The sequence below is a fragment of the Aptenodytes patagonicus genome, chromosome 3 (genome assembly GCF_965638725.1).
Source record: "Aptenodytes patagonicus chromosome 3, bAptPat1.pri.cur, whole genome shotgun sequence".
NCBI classification, from domain to species: Eukaryota; Metazoa; Chordata; class Aves; order Sphenisciformes; family Spheniscidae; genus Aptenodytes; species Aptenodytes patagonicus.
This window is the reverse complement of record NC_134951.1, coordinates 14,802,209-14,820,977: the sequence shown is the minus strand read 5'-3', so window position 1 is coordinate 14,820,977 and position 18,769 is coordinate 14,802,209. Positions and strand designations below refer to the sequence as shown.

Sequence of the window (18,769 nt, the reverse complement as noted above, 5' to 3'; positions counted from 1 at the left end):
TTCATTTAGTCCATGACTTTGGGCTCCATCTGTCATAATAATCTTTCAGGGCAGGAGAGATGGGTGATGATGATGGGTGATGACCTGGGTGATTCTTACTGTAATACCATTGATATGGCATATAATACTATGTAGCAATTAACATCATGTAGTTCAAATCATTGGCTATTCTCACCCAAAACCAAATCCCCTTGAGGTACATATCAGACTTCCCCATCCTCCCACATCACCCACCAAGTGCACCCAGGTCCTTGAGCAAAAGCAATCCTACAAATGGGTTTGCCTTTGCCCAAGGCAGGAATAACCCAGACTGTCTTCCCCACCATATATTTTACATGTACTACAGGGACTTTATCCCCTTCTACAGTATGTAAAAGTTTTGACTGGGCAGGGCCAGCTCCATTGGCAGATCCCCGAGTGTTGACTAACCAAGTGGCCTTTGCTAAATGCGTATCACAATGTTTGAATGTCCCACCACCCATTGCTCTCAGCGTAGTCTTCCACTATATCATTCGATTTTCCCAGAGGCTGGTGCATGATAGGGGATGTGATACACCCACTCAATGCCGTGCTCTTTGGCCCAGGTGTCTATGAGGTTGTTTCGGAAATGAGTCCCGTTGTCTGACTCAATTCCTTCTGGGGTGCCATGTCACCATAGGACTTGCTTTTCAAGGCCCAGGATAGTGCTCCGGGCAGTGGCATGGGATATGTTTCCAGCCATCCGGTCGTTGCCTCCACCATTGTAAGCACGTGGCGCTTGCCTTGGCGGGTTTGTGGCAGTGTGATATAATCGATCTGCCAGGCCTCCCCATAGTTATATTTCAGCCATCGTCCTCCATACCACAGAGGCTTTAACCGCTGGGCTTGCTTGATCGCAGCACATGTTTCCCATTCATGGATAACCTGCGCAATAGTGTCCATGGTCAAGTCCACCCCTCGATCACAAGCCCATCTGTATGTTGCATCTCTTCCTTGATGGCCTGAGGTGTCATGGGCCCATCCAAGCTATAAATAACTCACCCTTATGTTGCCAGTCCACATCCACCTGAGCCACTTCAATCTCAGCAGCCTGATCCACCTGCTGGTTGTTTTGATGTTCTTCAGTGGCCCCACTCTTGGGCACGTGAGCATCTACGTTTTACAACCAGGTTCGCTACCCGGGCAGCAATATCTTGCCACAATGCGGCAGCCCAGATGGGTTTGCCTCTGCGCTGCCAGTCGCTCTGCTTCCATTGCTGCAACCACCCCCACAGGGCATTTGCCACCAGCCATGAGTCAGTATAGAGATAGAGCACTGGCCACTTTTCTCATTCAGCAACATCCACAGCCAGCTGGATGGCTTTCACCTCTGCAAACTGACTCGATTCACCTTCTCCTTCAGCAGTTCCTACAACTTGTCGCATAGGACTTCACATGGCAGCGTTCCACCTCCGATGCTTTCGCACAAGACAACAGGACCCATCAGTGAACAGGGCATATTGCTTCTCATTTTCTGGTAGTTTATTATACAGTGGGGCCTCCTCAGCACGCGTCACCTTCTCCTCTGGTGAGATTCCAAAATCTTTACCCTCTGGCCAGTCCATGATCACTTCCAGGATTCCTGGGCGACTGGGGTTTCCTGTTCAAGCCCATTGTGTGATCAGTGCGACCCACTTACTCCACGCAGCATCACTTGCATGATGTGTACAGGGGACCCTCCCTCTGAACATCCAGCCCAGCATCGGCAGTCGGGGTGCCAGGAGGAGCTGTGCTTCAAGTACCAACCACTTCCGAAGTGGCTCAAACCCCTTCATATGCTGCTAATATCTCTCTTTCAGTTGGAGTATAGCAGGCCTCGGATCCTCTGTATCCCCGACTCCAAAACCCTAAAGGTCAACCTCGAGTCTCCCCTGGTGCTTTCTGCCGGAGGCTCCAGGTAGGGCCATTCTCCCCGGCTGCGGTGGAGAGCACATTTTTTACATCTTGCCCTGCCCGGACTGGCCCCAGGGCTACTGCATGAACTATCTCCTCTTTAATTTCTTCAAAGGGTTGTCGTTGCTCAGGGGCCCACTTCAAATCATTCTTCTTCCGGGTCACTTGATAAAGAGGGTTTACAATCAGACTGTAATTTGGAATATGCATTCTCCAAAAACCCCTAAGAAGGCTTGTGTTTCCTTTTTGCTAGTTGGTGGAGACATGGCTGTTGTTTTGTTGACCACATCCATTGGGATCTGATGACATCCATCTTGCCATTTTATTCCTAAAAACTGGATCTCCTGTGCAGGTCCCTTGACCTTACTTTGTTTTATGGCAAAACCGGCCTTCAGCAGGATTTCGACTATTTTCTTCCCTTTCTCAAAAACCTCTTCTGCTGTGTTGCCCCACACGATGATGTCATCAATGTATTGCAGGTGTTCTGGAGCCTCACCCTGTTCCAGTGCAGTCTGGATCAGTCCATGGCAAATGGTGGGGCTGTGTTTCCACACCTGGGGCAGTCGGTTCCAGGTGTACTGAACACCCCTCCAAGGGAAAGCAAACTGTGGCCTGCACTCTGCTGCCAAAGGGATTGAGAAGAACTCATTAGCAATATCAATTGTGGCATACCACTTGGCTGCCTTTGACTCCAGTTCGGATTGAAGTTTAGCATGTCCGGCACAGCAGCACTCACGCCACGATAGTCTACTGTCAGTCTCCACTCTCCATTAGACTTTTGCACTGGCCATATGGGACTGTTAAAGGGTGAGCGAGTCTTGCTGATCACTCCTTGGCTCTCCAGTCGACGAATCAGCTTATGGATGGGAATCAGGGAGTCTCGGCTGGTGCGATATTGCCACCAGTGCACCGTTGCGGTGGTGATCAGCACCTGTTGTTCTTCGACCCTCAGCAAACCCACAACAGAAGGGTCCTCCGAGAGAGCAGGCAAGGTGGACAGCTGTTTAATTTCCTCCAAGGCAGCTGTACCAAAAGCCCACCGGTACCCTTTTGGGTCCTTGAAATACCCTCTCCTGAGGTAGTCTATGCCAAGGATGCACGGAGCATCTGGACCAGTCACAATGGGGTGCTTCTGCCACTCATTCCCAGTTAGGCTCACTTCGGCTTCCAGTACAATTAGGTGTTGGGATCCCCCCATCACCCCATACAGATGGGTTCTGCCCCTTTACAGCTTGATGGCATTAGGGTACACTGTGCACCGGTGTCCACTAGAGCCTTATACTCCTGTGGGTCTGATGTGCCAGGCCACCAAATCCACACAGTCCAGTAAACCCGGTTGTCCCTTTCCTCCCCCTGGCTGGAGGCAGGGCCCCTCTAGTCCTCATCATAGTATTTGTTACTCACTTCTTGTAATTACGAGTCAGAAATCCCTTCATTAAGATCAGAAGTGAGATCGGCCCTTCTACTCTGTCTGGGAAACTGCCCGCTGGAAACTGGAGCAGCAATTTTCCTGGAAGAACCCCCTTTTGTGATCGTTTTTCCTCACAACTCGCGTACCCGTGCCTCTAAGGCTGAGGCAGATTTTTCCATCCCACTTCCTCATTGTCCTCTCCGTGGTCACGCAGGTAAAACCATAGGGTGCCCCGTGGTGTGTACCCTTTATATCCTCTCTTGAGCAAAAGAACACTGACTCCTAATAGCTGAAACACTCGTCCACACAGGTAGAGAGTAGGACATATCCTCTTTGAGTTGCTGGACATTCTGGGACGGTTTCCCCACAGCCAAGATGAGGGAGGAAGAGAGACTTTCTTCGTATTGCCAGAGGTGGCCAGCCAATTCATCCACCGTTTGTTCCTCTCCATTTTTCCAGGTCATTACTGCCAAAGAGTTCGCATACAATGATGGTAACCACACAGCTGCTCGCTCACCCTGCCCTGCCCCCGGTGGGATGGGGGAGAGAATCGGAAGAGCAAAAGTAAGAAAACTCACGGGTTAAGATAAGAACAGTTTAATAATTGAAATAATAAAATAATGATAATAATAATAAATAATAATAATAATAGTAATAATAAATTGTAATGGAAAGTAAAACAACGAGAGAGAAACAAAAAAAATCAAGGGAAATTAAAAAAAAAAAAAAAGTGATGCAACCACTCACCACCCGCCAACCGACACCCAGTTAGTTCCCGAGCAGCAATCCCTGCCCCCTGACCAACTCTCCTCAGTTTATATACGGAGCATGACGTCACATGGTATGGAATATCCCTTTGGCCAGTTGGGGTCAGCTGTCCTGGCTGTGCCCCCTCCCAGCTTCTTGTGCACCTCCAGCCTTCTCAGTCGGTAGAGCATGGGAAGCTGAAAAGTCCTTGACTTCGTATAAACACTGCTTAGCAACAACTAGAACATCGGTGTGTTATCAACATTATTCTCATTCTAAATCCAAAACACAGCACTATGCCAGCTACTAGGAAAAAAAATTAACTCTATCCCAGCCAAACCAGGATATCCAGACAGGAAAAAAAAAAAAAAAAAACCAACTATACCTCAGCCCTTACCCCCATCAAATTCAGAAACGTCTTTTGAAACTACTGACATTCTAGAAGATGTTGCTCATGTATGCAAGGTACTCAAACAGTAAAGGACACAACTTGGTTTTCATTATTCGATTAGTAAAGCGAGATCACCAACTAGCGCTTCTTTCATCGGTACAATGATATATGACTTATTATTACTGATTCACTAAATACCAGTATTAAAATACTTTTTTTTTTTCTCCCCCTTCTTATGCAACACACGTCAATGTTTATTTTGCCACTTTTGTTCATCATTTCCATATTATTGGCAGGTAGCAAACAGAACACTTACCTGTGACCAGGATGATAAATGACAGTAGTTATTCCATGGGCATAATGGCTGCTAAAGCTGAAACTATGACTTTCTTGAAAGCTTTGATTTGTTCCAACACTAAGTATGGGGGGAAAAAAATACATATATTATTTCAGATTTATTTTCTTTAAACAGTGGAAAGAATTCCTTTGAAGTTCACGGTGCCCTCTCAAAGCAAGTCAAAATTTATGCTTACCTTACAAGATAACTTCTCAGTTCTCCACGATAATTAACAACAAGCAGTTCGGCTGACCATTGGGCACTTGCTTTGTATTCTAGAAAGATCAATCCAGCAATAGCATAACTCAGATCCCCTGGAAAACTTGCTGTCTTTACCCAAAAATGCACACAGACATTGAGAGAAAGGGGATTAAAAAAAAAAAAGAGAAAGTGTCTTGGTTATTGAAAGAACTAGGAAGTTAAAATTTACTATATTATATAAAAATATATTAAAAAAATAAAGTTTCATTAGTTTGTACTAGTAACAAAATACACTTCTTTTTACCCTGATTTTAAAGAAATCTTAAAGTCTGCAAAGACAATATACTAAGGAAACACTTGAGCCACCTCCCCAAATTAGTTTCATACAACCTTTGAATATGCAAAATATAAAATATATTATGCGGGGCAAGCCAACAGCAATTATCTATTCTCATACCAAGAAAAAAAAAATCCTCATATTGCTCTTTCAGTGATGTTTCTTGATTTATAAGTGACTCTGCATATAGAATGCAGATTTGTCATCCACTAGTACAAATTGTCATTATTTGCACACAAAGTAAGTAGGTAATTCTATACTTTCACAATCTGATGTACCTGCAGATCTACCACAATTCTAAGAAAAAGAGAAGAAAGATGAAGTTTCTGACTAGATACAACAGCACAAAATGTATGCTTTGCAAGTGCTACACAGGACTTTAACTATAAGTTTAGTTATAGTTTAACTATAATATACCCATCATATGATAAATACTTCATGGTACGTTTGTGCATGGTATTCATACTGTAAGCCTTTATACCAAAGTAAGCCATGATTAAAAAAAGGCCGAAGAGTGGAAATTACCTTTTACCCTTACAAAAAGTTCTACTATATTCATATTTAATCTAAGAGAGCACTTACTGGTGAAATGACCAAAAGCTCGCTACCCATTAGGTCAAACACTCTCACTGTTCCAGTGCTTTCAGCATAAGCAAGTAACGTACAATCATGACTCCATGCCACTCGCCTCCACTGAGGGTTAGGATCCTTTGGCACTATGAAAAAGGAAGAAAGTTATTAAAAAGTGAAATATAAATATAATCCCTCAAACACAACACTAAGTCAACTGCATCAAAAAATGCAGGGTGCCTACTATCATTACAAGCTTATCTTGGAGGAGAAAAAAAACCCACCACCTCCAATACCTGCTATGTCTCCTAAACCCATTCATTTTAACTATCATGTCATTTCAGGTCTTATATGTTAATCATCATGAAAAGAAGAGGGGGGAGGGAGGGTAATGGAACTATTCACAAAGCAAAATTATTAAGAGATTCTTCCCAACGCCTTTAAGAAGTTACAACATTATCTTTAAAGTAAACCGACACTACCACTTAGCAATGCATGAGTAATAAACAATGATGACATTACGTAATGAGGTAGAGGTTGCCATATTGTATACCTTGACATTTTCCAACTATGGATCCAAAGTCATCTTTTGCAGACCTGCAGAAAAAGACTCATATGGATTTAAATAAGAAAAAACACACTATTCAATTTTCCAGAAGAAGTAGAATACTATAAAAATACTTTAGGTGCACAATTCAAAGGCCTGCATGTATTTAACTACTTTTTTAAAAAGGTATATAGTAGCCTTCACCCTTAGGCAGCTACAGGAACTAACAATAGTATTTTAGAAACCCTCCTCCCAAAGCATAAATACTAATATCCCTCATTTAGTAGTAATGCCGTTCAAAGTAGAATAGCAGCATTTCAGAACTTCAGCATGTAACTTTAGAAAAAAAAAAAAACTAGTCAGTATTCTCTAAGTTACAATTTTAGAAACAATGCAAGAATATAGTTACATTAATACAGTTGAAACACAAGATTTATTTTATAGTCTCTAAGCTGACATTTATGGTGTTCACACCACTTCTGATTGAACCATTTTCATACACTTGCTTCTTTTACATATAAATAGAAGGTCTGACCTTCTAGCAAATGAATTTTTGTGAAGCAAGTAAACACACTCAATCAAGATCCGTTCTACAGCTAAATGCATTCTTGAACTGGCAAAGGAGAACTTGTTAGAGAGCAGAAGAAAAAGGGAAAGCATCAGTCTTTACAGCAATCCACATTACTTGTGAAATACAGTGAAGTATCATACATGCCAGCTACTCTACAGAGAAGCAGAATACTAGCTCCTTGTCCCATTTACTAGGAAAGAATTTCTATTCTCTTGTGATGACTTTGAAGGGGAACAGAAAGGCAAAGGTTAGAAAGACCATGATTTGGGTTTAGTATTTTGAAGCATCTTGATTGTTTTTCTTTCACATCTTGAAAAAAGAAAGAGAGAGATACAGATAGATAGTTATATAAATTTATCCATAACGTTATGTTGTGGTTTAACCCCAGCCGGCAACTGAGCACCACACAACCACTCGCTCAATCCCCCCCACGCCGGTGGGATGGAAGAGAGAATCAGAAGGACAAAAGTGAGAAAATTTGTGGGTTGAGATAAAAACAGTTTAATAACTGAAATAAAATAATAAAATAGTAAAATAATATAATAATAATAGAATATACAAAGCAAGTGATGCGCAATGCAATTGCTCACCACTTGCTGACGGATGCCCAGCCAGTCCCCGAGCAGCAGCCCCCCCCGCCAGCTTTCCCCCAGTTTATGTACTGAGCATGACGTCACATGGTATGGAATGTCCCTTTGGTCAGTTTGGGTCAGCTGTCCTGGCTGTGCCCCCTCCCAGATTCTTGTGCACCTCCAGCCTTCTCAGTCAGTAGAGCACGGGAAGCTGAAAAGTCCTTGACTAGTGTAAGCACTACTTAGCAACAACTAAAACATCGGTGCGTTATCAACTTTGTTCTCATCCTAAATCCAAAACACAGCACTGTACCAGCTACTAGGAAGAAAACCAACTCTACCCCAGCCAAAACCAGGACACAATAATTGTGGGAGGTTTTGAGGAGGGGGTGGTTTTATTCAAATGGGGAATGGCCAAGAACTAGGAAGAAGTAGAAGGCTTCTGCTTTCTAAATGATAATATATTTTAAGATTATTCCACAGATTACTTTCACAATATATAACATTCCCCAAAAACCCAGAAAAAAAATCTTTGTAAGTATGGTTAGTAGATGGCTAGAAACACTTTCTCAGAACTCCACAACAGTGGTCATGAAGCAACAAATACTAGGTTACCTGATTTCTACACATTGATCTTGAACCACTGCCAACAATTTACCATTGCTGAAAGAGAAAAAATAAAGGTGTGAAAGTTCATTTAAAGTCCAGTCCTTACGGAATGTGCATCAGAGCTCTAGCTGCTTTTCTGCAAGGTTAGATATAAATTTCCTCTTTCATAACTCAAAACAAATTGGGAAATACCAGTATTTAAAAAAAAAAAAAAAAAATCAGTACTATAATAAGATTCCCTTCATGTTACTGAAATGTATCTGTCATTCTATTCTAGTAGCACTAAGAAAACAGAAACAACGTCTGAAATCTTGCTGCAGGGGAGGTCAGAATCAGATGTTGCTTATGAATAATTTTATAACAGCAATATCTAAAACTATGTGTTGCTTTATCTGGAATAAACAACTATCATACTTCAGCAAGTTATGTCATCTCCTTAGGAGCAGGTCTCCTGTCTTGTGCATCAAAAGGGATCATCTCTTCCCTCAAAGAATCACCATCTCTCGCAACAGTACAGAGCTCTTGCTGAACCACTGATCATATTCAACGATAATACCTAATAAACTAAAACATTCCATACTACCTTCATGTCATTGAACCATTCTTCTGTACACATTTATGCTTATTTTTAAAAGCCAGTAATCTCACTGATGCTGCTAAAATTACTGCAGAACAGCTGGTTCTAGCCTTGGAACTCTCACTTCTCTAAACATACAATAGCAGACAAGTCTTGAGGGTATGCATTCACTTTCTACAAATTTTAAAATAAGCAATTTATATAACATATCCTGCCAAGTTATAGGTCTTTAACTGATCAAATTCAGGACTTGAGCTTGAGAACAATTGCACTGCAAGCCACTTTGCCTCAAAATCTAGAAGGACATTCAGACCTGAGTGAGAGATGCACTAAATGAAGGGAAGCAGTGTGGAAGCTCCTAGGTAGCAGACTGACCTTTCTTTCCCAAGGCTACCTGTGAAAGCCTCCAGTATTTCTCTTGACCAAAAAGAATAACATGACTTTAGCACAATATTAACTCAGCATTGTTACCAACGGGGACGGCGGGGGGAGAGGAGGAAGCATTAGTACATTCACTACTGCCAAAAATAGAAAAGCGTATAAGCTGGTTACCTTGCAAGTACTAGGTGCCAGTTGATCTGCTTACTAACTAGACGAACCAGTCCAGTGGGCAGAGAAAACTTTGCAGGGCTGAAATAACAAAGACATTAGGCTAAATCAGAACATACACCTAACAAAAGCAGTACCTGAGATACTCATGCCAGACAACTTAGCTTTAAGGCAACCATCAATCACCTGGCAGGTTTTAGCAACTAATCAACGCTGCACCCTGCCAATGATGAAGGCTAACAACATCCTTGTTTGTATTAACAGAACAAAACCACATATTAAGGGAACCGATTATTTACTCATCACTCTGGTCAGCAGCCAGTTTTGGGCCCCCCCATTACAAGAACACCACCAATAAACTGGAGGGCCACCAGGATGATCAGGGAACTGGAGCACTTGCCCCACAAGATGATGCTGAGGGAATTGTACTTGTTTAGCCTGGAGAAGGGAAGGCTTCAGGGGGACCAAACAGCAGCTCTCTGATACCTAGGAGGTTACCATGAAGATGGGAGCCCCTGAGGTGCATGGCAGAAGCACAAGAAATCGTGATCAGTCCTTTGGTGGACTTGGCAGTGTTAAATTAACAGTTGGACTCAATGATTTTAAAGGTCCTTTCCAACCAAAATGATTCTATGATCCTAAAACAGAGAAGGTTCCAAGCTGACATAAGGAAGAGAATTCTTCACCATGAAGACAGTCAGGCACTGGAACAGGCTGCCCAGAGAGTCTTTGGGATCTCCATCCTTTAAGCTTTTCACAACCTAGCTGGACAGAGCCCTAAAGAACCTAGTCTGAATTCAATGTTCTCCCTCTTTTTACCAGGACTTTAAACTAGAGGTCTCCCAAGCTCCCTCCCAAACACTTATTAAATACATAAAAATAGCAATGAGAATCAATTATAAAAACTAAGAATCAGACTTCAAATATGACTAGTGGAGGGGAGGGAAGAAAAATAAGTTAATTCTGTCTGCAACTGAATCCTCACAACTAGACTTATATGATGGTATGGAGGCCATAAACACCACCCCCTAAAAAAAAAAAAGGGGTGGGGGGTGCAAAATGAAGTAGTACAACAGCAATAGGGAAACCAGCATTGCCTGCTGAATTCAAGTATAATATTGTTTCATAGGGAGCCACCTTAATGTCCCTTTCCATATATCTCAAAACCAACAGAATACCCCTAAAAAGGGAGAACTGATACCTTCAAACCTGCCAAGTGCATCAACAGAGTAGTATAACCATAGAGCTGAAATTCTCCAGGAACACCGTATTTATCCCAATATGTTTCTGGGACCCGTTGAATCAGAAGTTAAATTTATAAATGGCATGAGTGTTGCTCAACTAGTTATCAAGCTTTTTGTATGACAGTTTGAATTGCCAAGAAAAAAAAAAAAATCCAAATTATTACTCCAAAGGAAGCAAATCCTGCCATGCCATCATACCTGTCATTGAGGCTTAAAAAAAAAAAACCAGCTTCACTTGCAGTATCTCAGATGGGAGTGGGGAGAACAAATATGTGTTTTGAGAAAGATGATGTTCCAACTGCAAGTTTACTTAGGCTTCCAATAAAAGTGAAAAGTCAAACTAGTATACACCAGCTCTTTTCTAGATACGCTTCAGCTGCAACTCAAGTAGTTACAACTTAAACTTATGAAAAGAGAATATTCTAAGCATTGCCTGGACAATATTCTAAACAAGTGTTCAATTTTACTCTCATTAAAAATAACTTTCCATCAAATCAAAATGCTATAAAAATATTATCAGATAAAAAGATTAAGCACTATTTTCATCAAACCTACCTGTACCAGATGTAACGAAGCAAAAACAATGCAGGACCTACAGTGGAACAAGAAAAATTACATCTCTAGCGGTTTTAAAACACTCTCCAGCTTACTGCACACAGAATCTCAGAAATTCCCTTAATACCTTTTTCTTTTGTGAGAAAAACCCTCTATCCTTGGCCAATAAATTCTTACATTAGAGTAAATGCAAATGGCAGATGAAAAAAATCACTACACATTTCTGGAAATTCTAAGAGAAATTCCTACTGGATGAAAATGCAATTCAGTTACTGCATAAACCAAGTGTTGAATGGCAATGTAACATGACCATAATGTAAAGCTTCCTTATAGAACTGCCTAACTAGCAAACAGCCCAATGCAAGAGCTGGCAGAGAAAAAAACCTCAACAACATTTTGCAAAACACAGAGTTTCTAAACTTCTTAGATGTATGATTTATTAGTTTGTCCCAATAAGCTAAGAGACAAGAAAGCTCACAAAAATGACATAAAAATAACATAGCGATATCAATAATGAGAAAACATCTTCCTGAAAACACATCCTGCACTCTATTTTCATTACACTAGCCACCCTAAAGTGCAGAAATTGTAAATTTTACAAGCAATCCACACATCATTCTTATGAGTCATGAACATAAGAACAAGTCATATTTACCTGTAATTGCTCTAGTGATGATAAATGATGCACCATGTTTTCTGTTGCCTCTTGGCTGCAATTACAACCATAATGGTCAAACACTATGTTACACATTTTAACTTAAATACAACATTCATACATATATTCAACTGATTAAGTTGCCTGCTAGCCTACAAATTCCTTATGTATTTTCTATTACTCACAACTTCATATAGTGAGTAATTTAACTGCATAAGCTAAAACAAGCTATAAAGCCAAATATTTTAAATGCCAAGATGCAATAAACAAAACATACAACAGATTGTCTATTGATTCAGCTTTGCCTTGATCTTTGGGTAGTAACAAAAGACATGGACTTCTGATAGTGTTCTCCTGTTAGGTATTATAAATCATTCTTTCTATGCTAAATGAATATGCTAGATTGGTCTGTAATGCCCAAAAGAAGTTGAAGCAATTGGTGTTCAACATATTATGCTAATATATAACTGCTAAGCTACATAACGACTGCTCAGAAAAGTTTCAGAAATATTAAGAAAAACAGAGAACTTCTGAAGAAAAACTCTTTTTATGTCAATTTGTACTAGGTAACACAGCCACTCAGATCACCACCTCTACTCCATACTGTCTCACATAGCCTTTCCAGCAGTCCTGCTCTACTTAAGGCAAAGGGGAACAACTACACTCACTACATAAATGAAAACACTCTCCAGACACAGAATAAAGAACTACAAAACAACATAGGACGTATATTCTTAGCTATAAAAAGAGGTAAAATTATTTGCCAGTAAGAAAGTAGGAAAAAGGGATTAAACTGAGAAGACAAGAAAGATAACCAATGAGGAAGGCATCACACACAAATCTTCAAAATAAGCCATCATGCTTATACTTTTCTATTTAAAATATTAGAGCACCACAAACCGAGCATTAGAGTAGGTAATGAATGAATTTCCTCTTCCCTTCAGTATAGAATACATAGAACAGATCATTACTTGTTAGCTGAAATATTCAGGCCTCTCACTCCAAGTTATAGAGCAGCAAACACTGAAAGACACACAAATTTATCAAAATTCTGGAGTATGTCCATGTTTAAAAAAAAATATCTGGGCTCCCAAATTTAAGTTATTGAAGTAAAGAGTAGCAGTTTTCTATGCAAAGTTTGCAATCCAGAAACAGTCTTTCAAATAATCAGGCTGCCATCCCACAGCATGTAAGAAACCAACACAGATGTACTAATAGATAATGTTCCAAATTCAGGTTGATCAATCAGGAAATAACAAGGCATTACAGTAAAATAAGTGAGAGTATAAATTATTTCTTACAGCTACCACGGTACCTCAGGGAGAGCTGCAATTTCCTAGCAAGGTTAAAAGCAGAGCTTGTTAAAGTTTTTGGATTACGAAAAGTTCCCAATAAAAACATTTACAAAAATTGCTTATACCTCTTCAGAATTTTTTTTAATATTCTTAGTGTCCATTCCTGAGCCTAAACTACAGGCTCCTATTCCACACATCTTAAACCCTTCACAAAGCTGTTTTACTATTATACTCTGAAGACCTGAATTTTACTTTTTGTAACATATTCCTATCATCTCAGCAACAGCAATGGCTACTGGATCTGCTATATTTCTTTTTTAATCCATTCCCATTTGGGAAAACAACTTCAAGTTCTCCTTCGCTAGAGCGTTACAGAAATAAAACCTAAGTAACTTCCTCACTGACAAGACACCCACTTAAGTTTTGGATTTTACTGCACACCCAGCAAGCTTATGGGGGGCAGGGGGCAGAGGGTGTTGGGGAAATCTCAAAACATTAGATGGCAATGAAAAAAAACCATGGAATGAAGTGACACATTCGATACATTTCAGAAGATAGACAGTACTTGTCTACTGGAGAACAGGAAAAGTTCAGTCTGCCTGTATTTACACAAATGATTCCATGAGTCCTCCCCTGCAACCTCCTCCACAACCACTGTCTCGTTCACTATTTTCACTGATCAACTACACAGTAATTCCTTTCATTCTCATTATATATTTCAGGGTTCCCAAACAGTGCATTATATACAATCACATCACTACACTGAATACAGACTGCTTGATTTCCACACCACTCTCATCTCTGGCATTGTCAGTTCCTTGCATGTGTCCTTACAAATATCTGTTATTTCCCCCCCCCAAAAAAAAATTCTTGGGAAATTCAATACAGGTGAATGAGAACACCAACAAGAACTAAAATTAAAGCTATTTTGGGGTTCCAACTTAAGAAATCCATGCCAGTTTTATCAGTGTCTTGAATTTAACACGACTTCACATGTTTATCACAAGATTTACCTTCCGTCAGTCATAATTACAGTTATAAGTGCTCAGCACTCTACAATTAAAAATGAATCATCCCAAATGAGATAACAGAAAAATAAAACAAAGTCAATAGAGACCTATAAAAAGTTTGTTTTAAGGCCTTGTTTTATATCCTAGATGACTGCATAGGAAGACATTTAATTTCATTTCCCAGTGCAGCATTCAACTTCCTTTCCCTTCCTGCTGCCCCTCACCTCACTCATTCCAAACCATTCAGTTCTACAAGAAGTAAGGCAGGGAGCATTTTGGGACTTTTTCTGAAAAGTGTGAATAAACCAGGATTAAAAGAGACAGATGTTCCAAAGGGAAAGTCACAATCACCTAAATAATATCACTGTTAAGGCACCTTAAGGCAAAAACTGAATCATGCTGACAAAATAATTTATTTGCCTATGTATGTCAGTGTAAAATCAATTTCCCACTAAAACTGTAAAAAGAACATCAGCAGTGTCCTTGGCTACTGACAGTCTTCAAGAGGGATGTAAATCCAAACAAACTACATAGCATAATATTTTCAAGCCTTCCTATTTCTGCCATTCAAAATGGGAATTATCTGGAAAATAAAGTAAATAGGCAAGAAATACCAAGTTTAAAATAGCCTGTACCATTTGCTGAAGTTGACAAGCAGAGTTCTATGATGCTTAGAAATTCAGGGCAGATGAGGACCCTCAGATTGTGATTCCACGATCACTTTAAATTGGCATACCCGCACGCTGCCACTAAAGGGAGGTCTCACACTTCACTCAGCTTTGACTGACACATTATTCACCCTCCTTGGTACCTACATGAGTACTAGGCTGACCGCTCAACTAAAGGAAATGAAAGAACACAGTTTCTCAGACTAATCAGTTCTTTAATCAACTTACCATACAACTTCAAGAATACTAACAGCAGCAGAAGAGAAGGGATACTTGTCAGAAAAGTGCCCCCTTAACGCAGTTGTAGAACCAGTCTCGTGCCACCATACCTAAGTCCTCCTCATGGTTTGCAGACACGTAAATCGCTTTCATATATTACTAGAAACAAACACTATTTACCATCTCTCAAAACACAGTTAAATAAAAATAGGTGCAACTGTCTACTCACCTATATGAACAATCTATAAAGGTAGTAATTGGTAACACTGCAATCATATTTTCCAAATGCCCATACCTGTTGCTGCAACTGAAGATTTACAGATCAAGAGAAACAAACAAACAAAAAAAGTCTGATAAACAAAAACATATTTTTAGGAGAATGGCTTTATTAATTCTGAATAGGCACATTATTCCACCTGGGATGTTTTTACATCTTCTCTCTTCAGATGTTCTCATTAAGCATAAAACTTCGTTAAAATACTTACATAAACTACTTTTAGTGGGAAATGCATTAACAACTGCAGTGGCCTTGAAAGCCACTACAGGAAAAAAAGAAAACCCCAGTGCTTGCACCCTTTATGTCCAAATCAGACAAGAGTAGACATACAGGCAGCTAGCTCAGCACATTACAGGGGAAAAGACGAAAAAGCAAAGATGAAAGAGCTGCTCAGCTTTTCCACTGACCCATGAAGATGAACAGACAGAAGCAAGCAAAAACTTGTAATACAAGAACAATGTTTTCCCATCTTTTAAGCTTTGGCATCCATTTGTGTGCCTTGTAGACACAAAGCGATGTATTTCTCCTTTTCAACCCACTCCTGAAAATACAGATGCAACCATTCTGATACACAAGTCTAGAGAGGGATCCAGTTTTCCTCACGCAAGGTAAGCTGGATAAAGACCTTGTTTTCACCAGGACAGCTTCCACTGCTCTCAGTACAGCTGCTTCTGGAGATGAAACCTGAACTTCACCACCGCTTCCCTTGTATCAGCCCAACAGTAAAAGCTGATATACGTTGTTCACAGGTAATGAGCAAGAAAGACTTCGAGGCATTCCAGGCGGCAGAAACAAGGGTGACAACGCGGCAATTAAGCGACGCGAGACCATGACGGGGCAGGATGAGCGCAGGGACACCTTTTGTGCTTGGCCCTGCTGCCCTCCCCGCTCTCGTGCCCATCAGGAGCGGAGCGGGCAGCCCGGCGAGCCTCCCTGGAGGCAACAGCCCGCCCCCACGGCCCTCAGGGCCGGCGGCCTCCCCCCGCCCCGGGCCGCCAGCCCCCGGGGCAGCGGGGCGCATCCCCGCCCGCGCCTACGTGGCCGGTCCCCTCCCCCGCACCCCGGCCATGCCGCGGCGACACGCACCTGCACCTCCGTCTCCGGAGACCACTCGGTGTTAACCAGCAGGTCATACAGAATATTCTCCTCCCCGTCCCCCTCCTCGCCGGCACCTGCCATCCCCTCCTCTCTCGGCGCCGCTTCGCCGCGCTCCCCGCCGGCGGCGGCCATGCTCGCTCCACCCACCTACCCACCCACCGCCGCAGCGACGACGGTGCCCGGCGGAGGCCAAACCAGTAACGCCCGGCAGCTCTGCGGAGCGGGCGGCCTTTAACTCCTTCAGCGCTGCCGCCGGCCGAGCCCGCCTGGCGCCGCGCCCTGCTCCTCGCCCCGCCGCGGGCCAAGAGGCCGTTGCCTTCCCTGCCCGAGGGCCTTTGGAGCCCTGAAAGGAAGCTCGAAGCTGAGGGCAAGGGAGCGAGGCCGAGGAGCCCTCAGTGCCTCAGCGGCTCCTCTGAAGGGCGGCAGCTGCAGCTTCAGAAGACCTCAACCTCCCCTCTACGCCATGAGGGGTGGGATGCACTTTTGGGGCAAGAAACGAGGAGGCAGCTACCAAACATAACATATGATGTACATCTATAGAGAGCATATATAAGTGAGCCTGCTTGTCTGCTGCCCCAGGAATCCCCGGAGGCCCTTTATCCAGCGCCCACCACTGCTCGGCAGCAAGGTGCAACCATCAGGGCCACCCCTCCGTCATGGCCGCCCCACTAGCATGGCCTTCTCAACAGGGCTGCCCAGGGAAATACCTGCAGCTGCAGCCTGGTGCTGGCTGTCCAGAAACCTGATAGTGATAAAATTTAGGGTAGGGAATACCTAATGTAGGCAAAGCCTGAATGTATTAATTAAACTCTTACTGAATAGTAAAAAAAAAGGGTAAAAAAGCAGAAGTTACATATTTCTCACAAATTATTCTTCCGACTTTAATGATGCTATGTAGAACTTCTAAATATTTCAGACCTACAAACGTTTGCACTCATAGAGTTCAGCTGTCTCAAGCAGATAAAAATGAGCCTGTTTATAAATTATGAAAGAACAGGTTTCAGTCTCTTTCCTGCAACTTTATAAAGTGTTCATAAAATTGACAGAAAATTACTTCACACTCTGCCACTTCTGCTCCTATACTCTAATTTTAGTTTGTATTTAGTAGCCTTTTAGTCTTGTAAGCAACTGTGCAGCCTAGAATTAGGGTAAACTAAAAATTAAATTCTGAAAATAGGGATTCCGGGCAACATGAAAGCTGTGTTGGATACTTGGGAAACACTTCAGGAAGAAGCAGCTACTGAGAAAAAAATGCTTTCTGGCTGTCTCTTTACTTAATAACATTTCTTTAGCTGTATTTGACAATTTAGCTTGCAAAGCAATAAAAAATAGTATAACATTATGTTCATAAGTTTCAAAGAATTGTGGAAGATTTATAGTGAATTACACTCTGGGTTCCATGCCAAGAAGCAGCACTACGTATTGATATCGAGGTCTGCCTACATACACGTTTTCTCAGAATCGTGATTGAATCTGTAGATTATTCATATCATAGAATCATAGAATAGTTTGGGTTGGAAGGGACTTCCAAAGATCATCTAGTCCAACCCCCCTGCAATAAGCAGGGACATCTTCCACTAGATCAGGTTGCTCAGAGCCCCCTCCAACCTGACCTTGAAGGTTTCCAGGGATGGGGCATTCACCACCTCTCGGGGCAACCTGTGCCACTGTTTCACCACCCTCAGCGTAAAACATTTCTTCCTTATACCTAGTCTGAATCTACGCCCCTTTAGTTTAAAACCATTGCACCTTGTCCTGTTGCAACAGGCCCTGCTAAAAAGTTTGCCACCACCTTTCTTATAATTCCCCTTGAAGTACTGAGAGGCTGCAAGAAGGTCTCTTCAGAGCCTTCTCCTCTCCAGGCTGAACAACCCCAACTCTCTCAGCCTTTCTTCAGAGGAGAGGTGTTCCATCCCCCTGATCATTTTCGTGGCCCTCCTCTGGACCCGCTCCAACAGCTCCATGTCTTTCTTATGCTGAGGGCTCCAGAGCTGGACGCAGGACTCCAGGTGGGGTCTCACCAGAGAAGAGTAGAGGGCCAGAATCACCTCCCTCGACCTGCTGGCCACGCTTCTTTGGATGCAGCCCAGGATACGGTTGGCCTTCTGGGCTGCGAGCGCACGTTGATAGCTAGTGTCTGGCTTTTCATCCACCAGTACCCCCAGGTCCTTCTCGGCAGGACTGCTCTCAATCCCTTCATCCCCCAGCCTGTATTGATAGCGGGGGTTGCCCCGACCCAGGTGCAGGACCCTGCACTTGGCCTTGTTAAATCTCATGAGGTTCACACAGGCCCACTTCTCGAGCTTGTCCAGGTCCCTCTGGATGGCATCTGTCCTGGTTTCAGCAGGGATAGAGTTAATTTCCTTCCTAGTAGCTGGTACAGTGCTGTGTTTTGGATTTAGGGTGAGAACAATGTTG

The 18,769-nt window shown here is 42.3% G+C and overlaps 1 protein-coding gene across 4 annotated transcripts in view; it reads right to left on the bottom strand.

The window, feature by feature from the left end:
- The window catches only part of NBAS (NBAS subunit of NRZ tethering complex), a 214,384-nt gene extending 197,886 nt beyond the window's left edge, over positions 1 to 16,498 (bottom strand). For 2 of the 4 annotated variants that reach the window (XM_076332759.1, XM_076332760.1), the window contains exons 1-9: positions 16,340 to 16,498; positions 11,785 to 11,839; positions 11,130 to 11,166; positions 9,334 to 9,411; positions 8,211 to 8,258; positions 6,459 to 6,502; positions 5,918 to 6,051; positions 4,994 to 5,127; positions 4,777 to 4,875 (exon numbers count right to left, since the gene is read on the bottom strand). In XM_076332759.1, coding sequence (XP_076188874.1) covers positions 4,777 to 4,875; positions 4,994 to 5,127; positions 5,918 to 6,051; positions 6,459 to 6,502; positions 8,211 to 8,258; positions 9,334 to 9,411; positions 11,130 to 11,166; positions 11,785 to 11,839; positions 16,340 to 16,483 — 773 coding nt within the window. In that variant the 5' untranslated portion in view covers positions 16,484 to 16,498. The remainder of the gene's footprint in view (positions 1 to 4,776; positions 4,876 to 4,993; positions 5,128 to 5,917; positions 6,052 to 6,458; positions 6,503 to 8,210; positions 8,259 to 9,333; positions 9,412 to 11,129; positions 11,167 to 11,784; positions 11,840 to 16,339) is intronic. The other 2 variants (XM_076332757.1, XM_076332758.1) reach the window with 1 other exon arrangement.
- Positions 16,499 to 18,769: the final 2,271 nt, after the last annotated feature.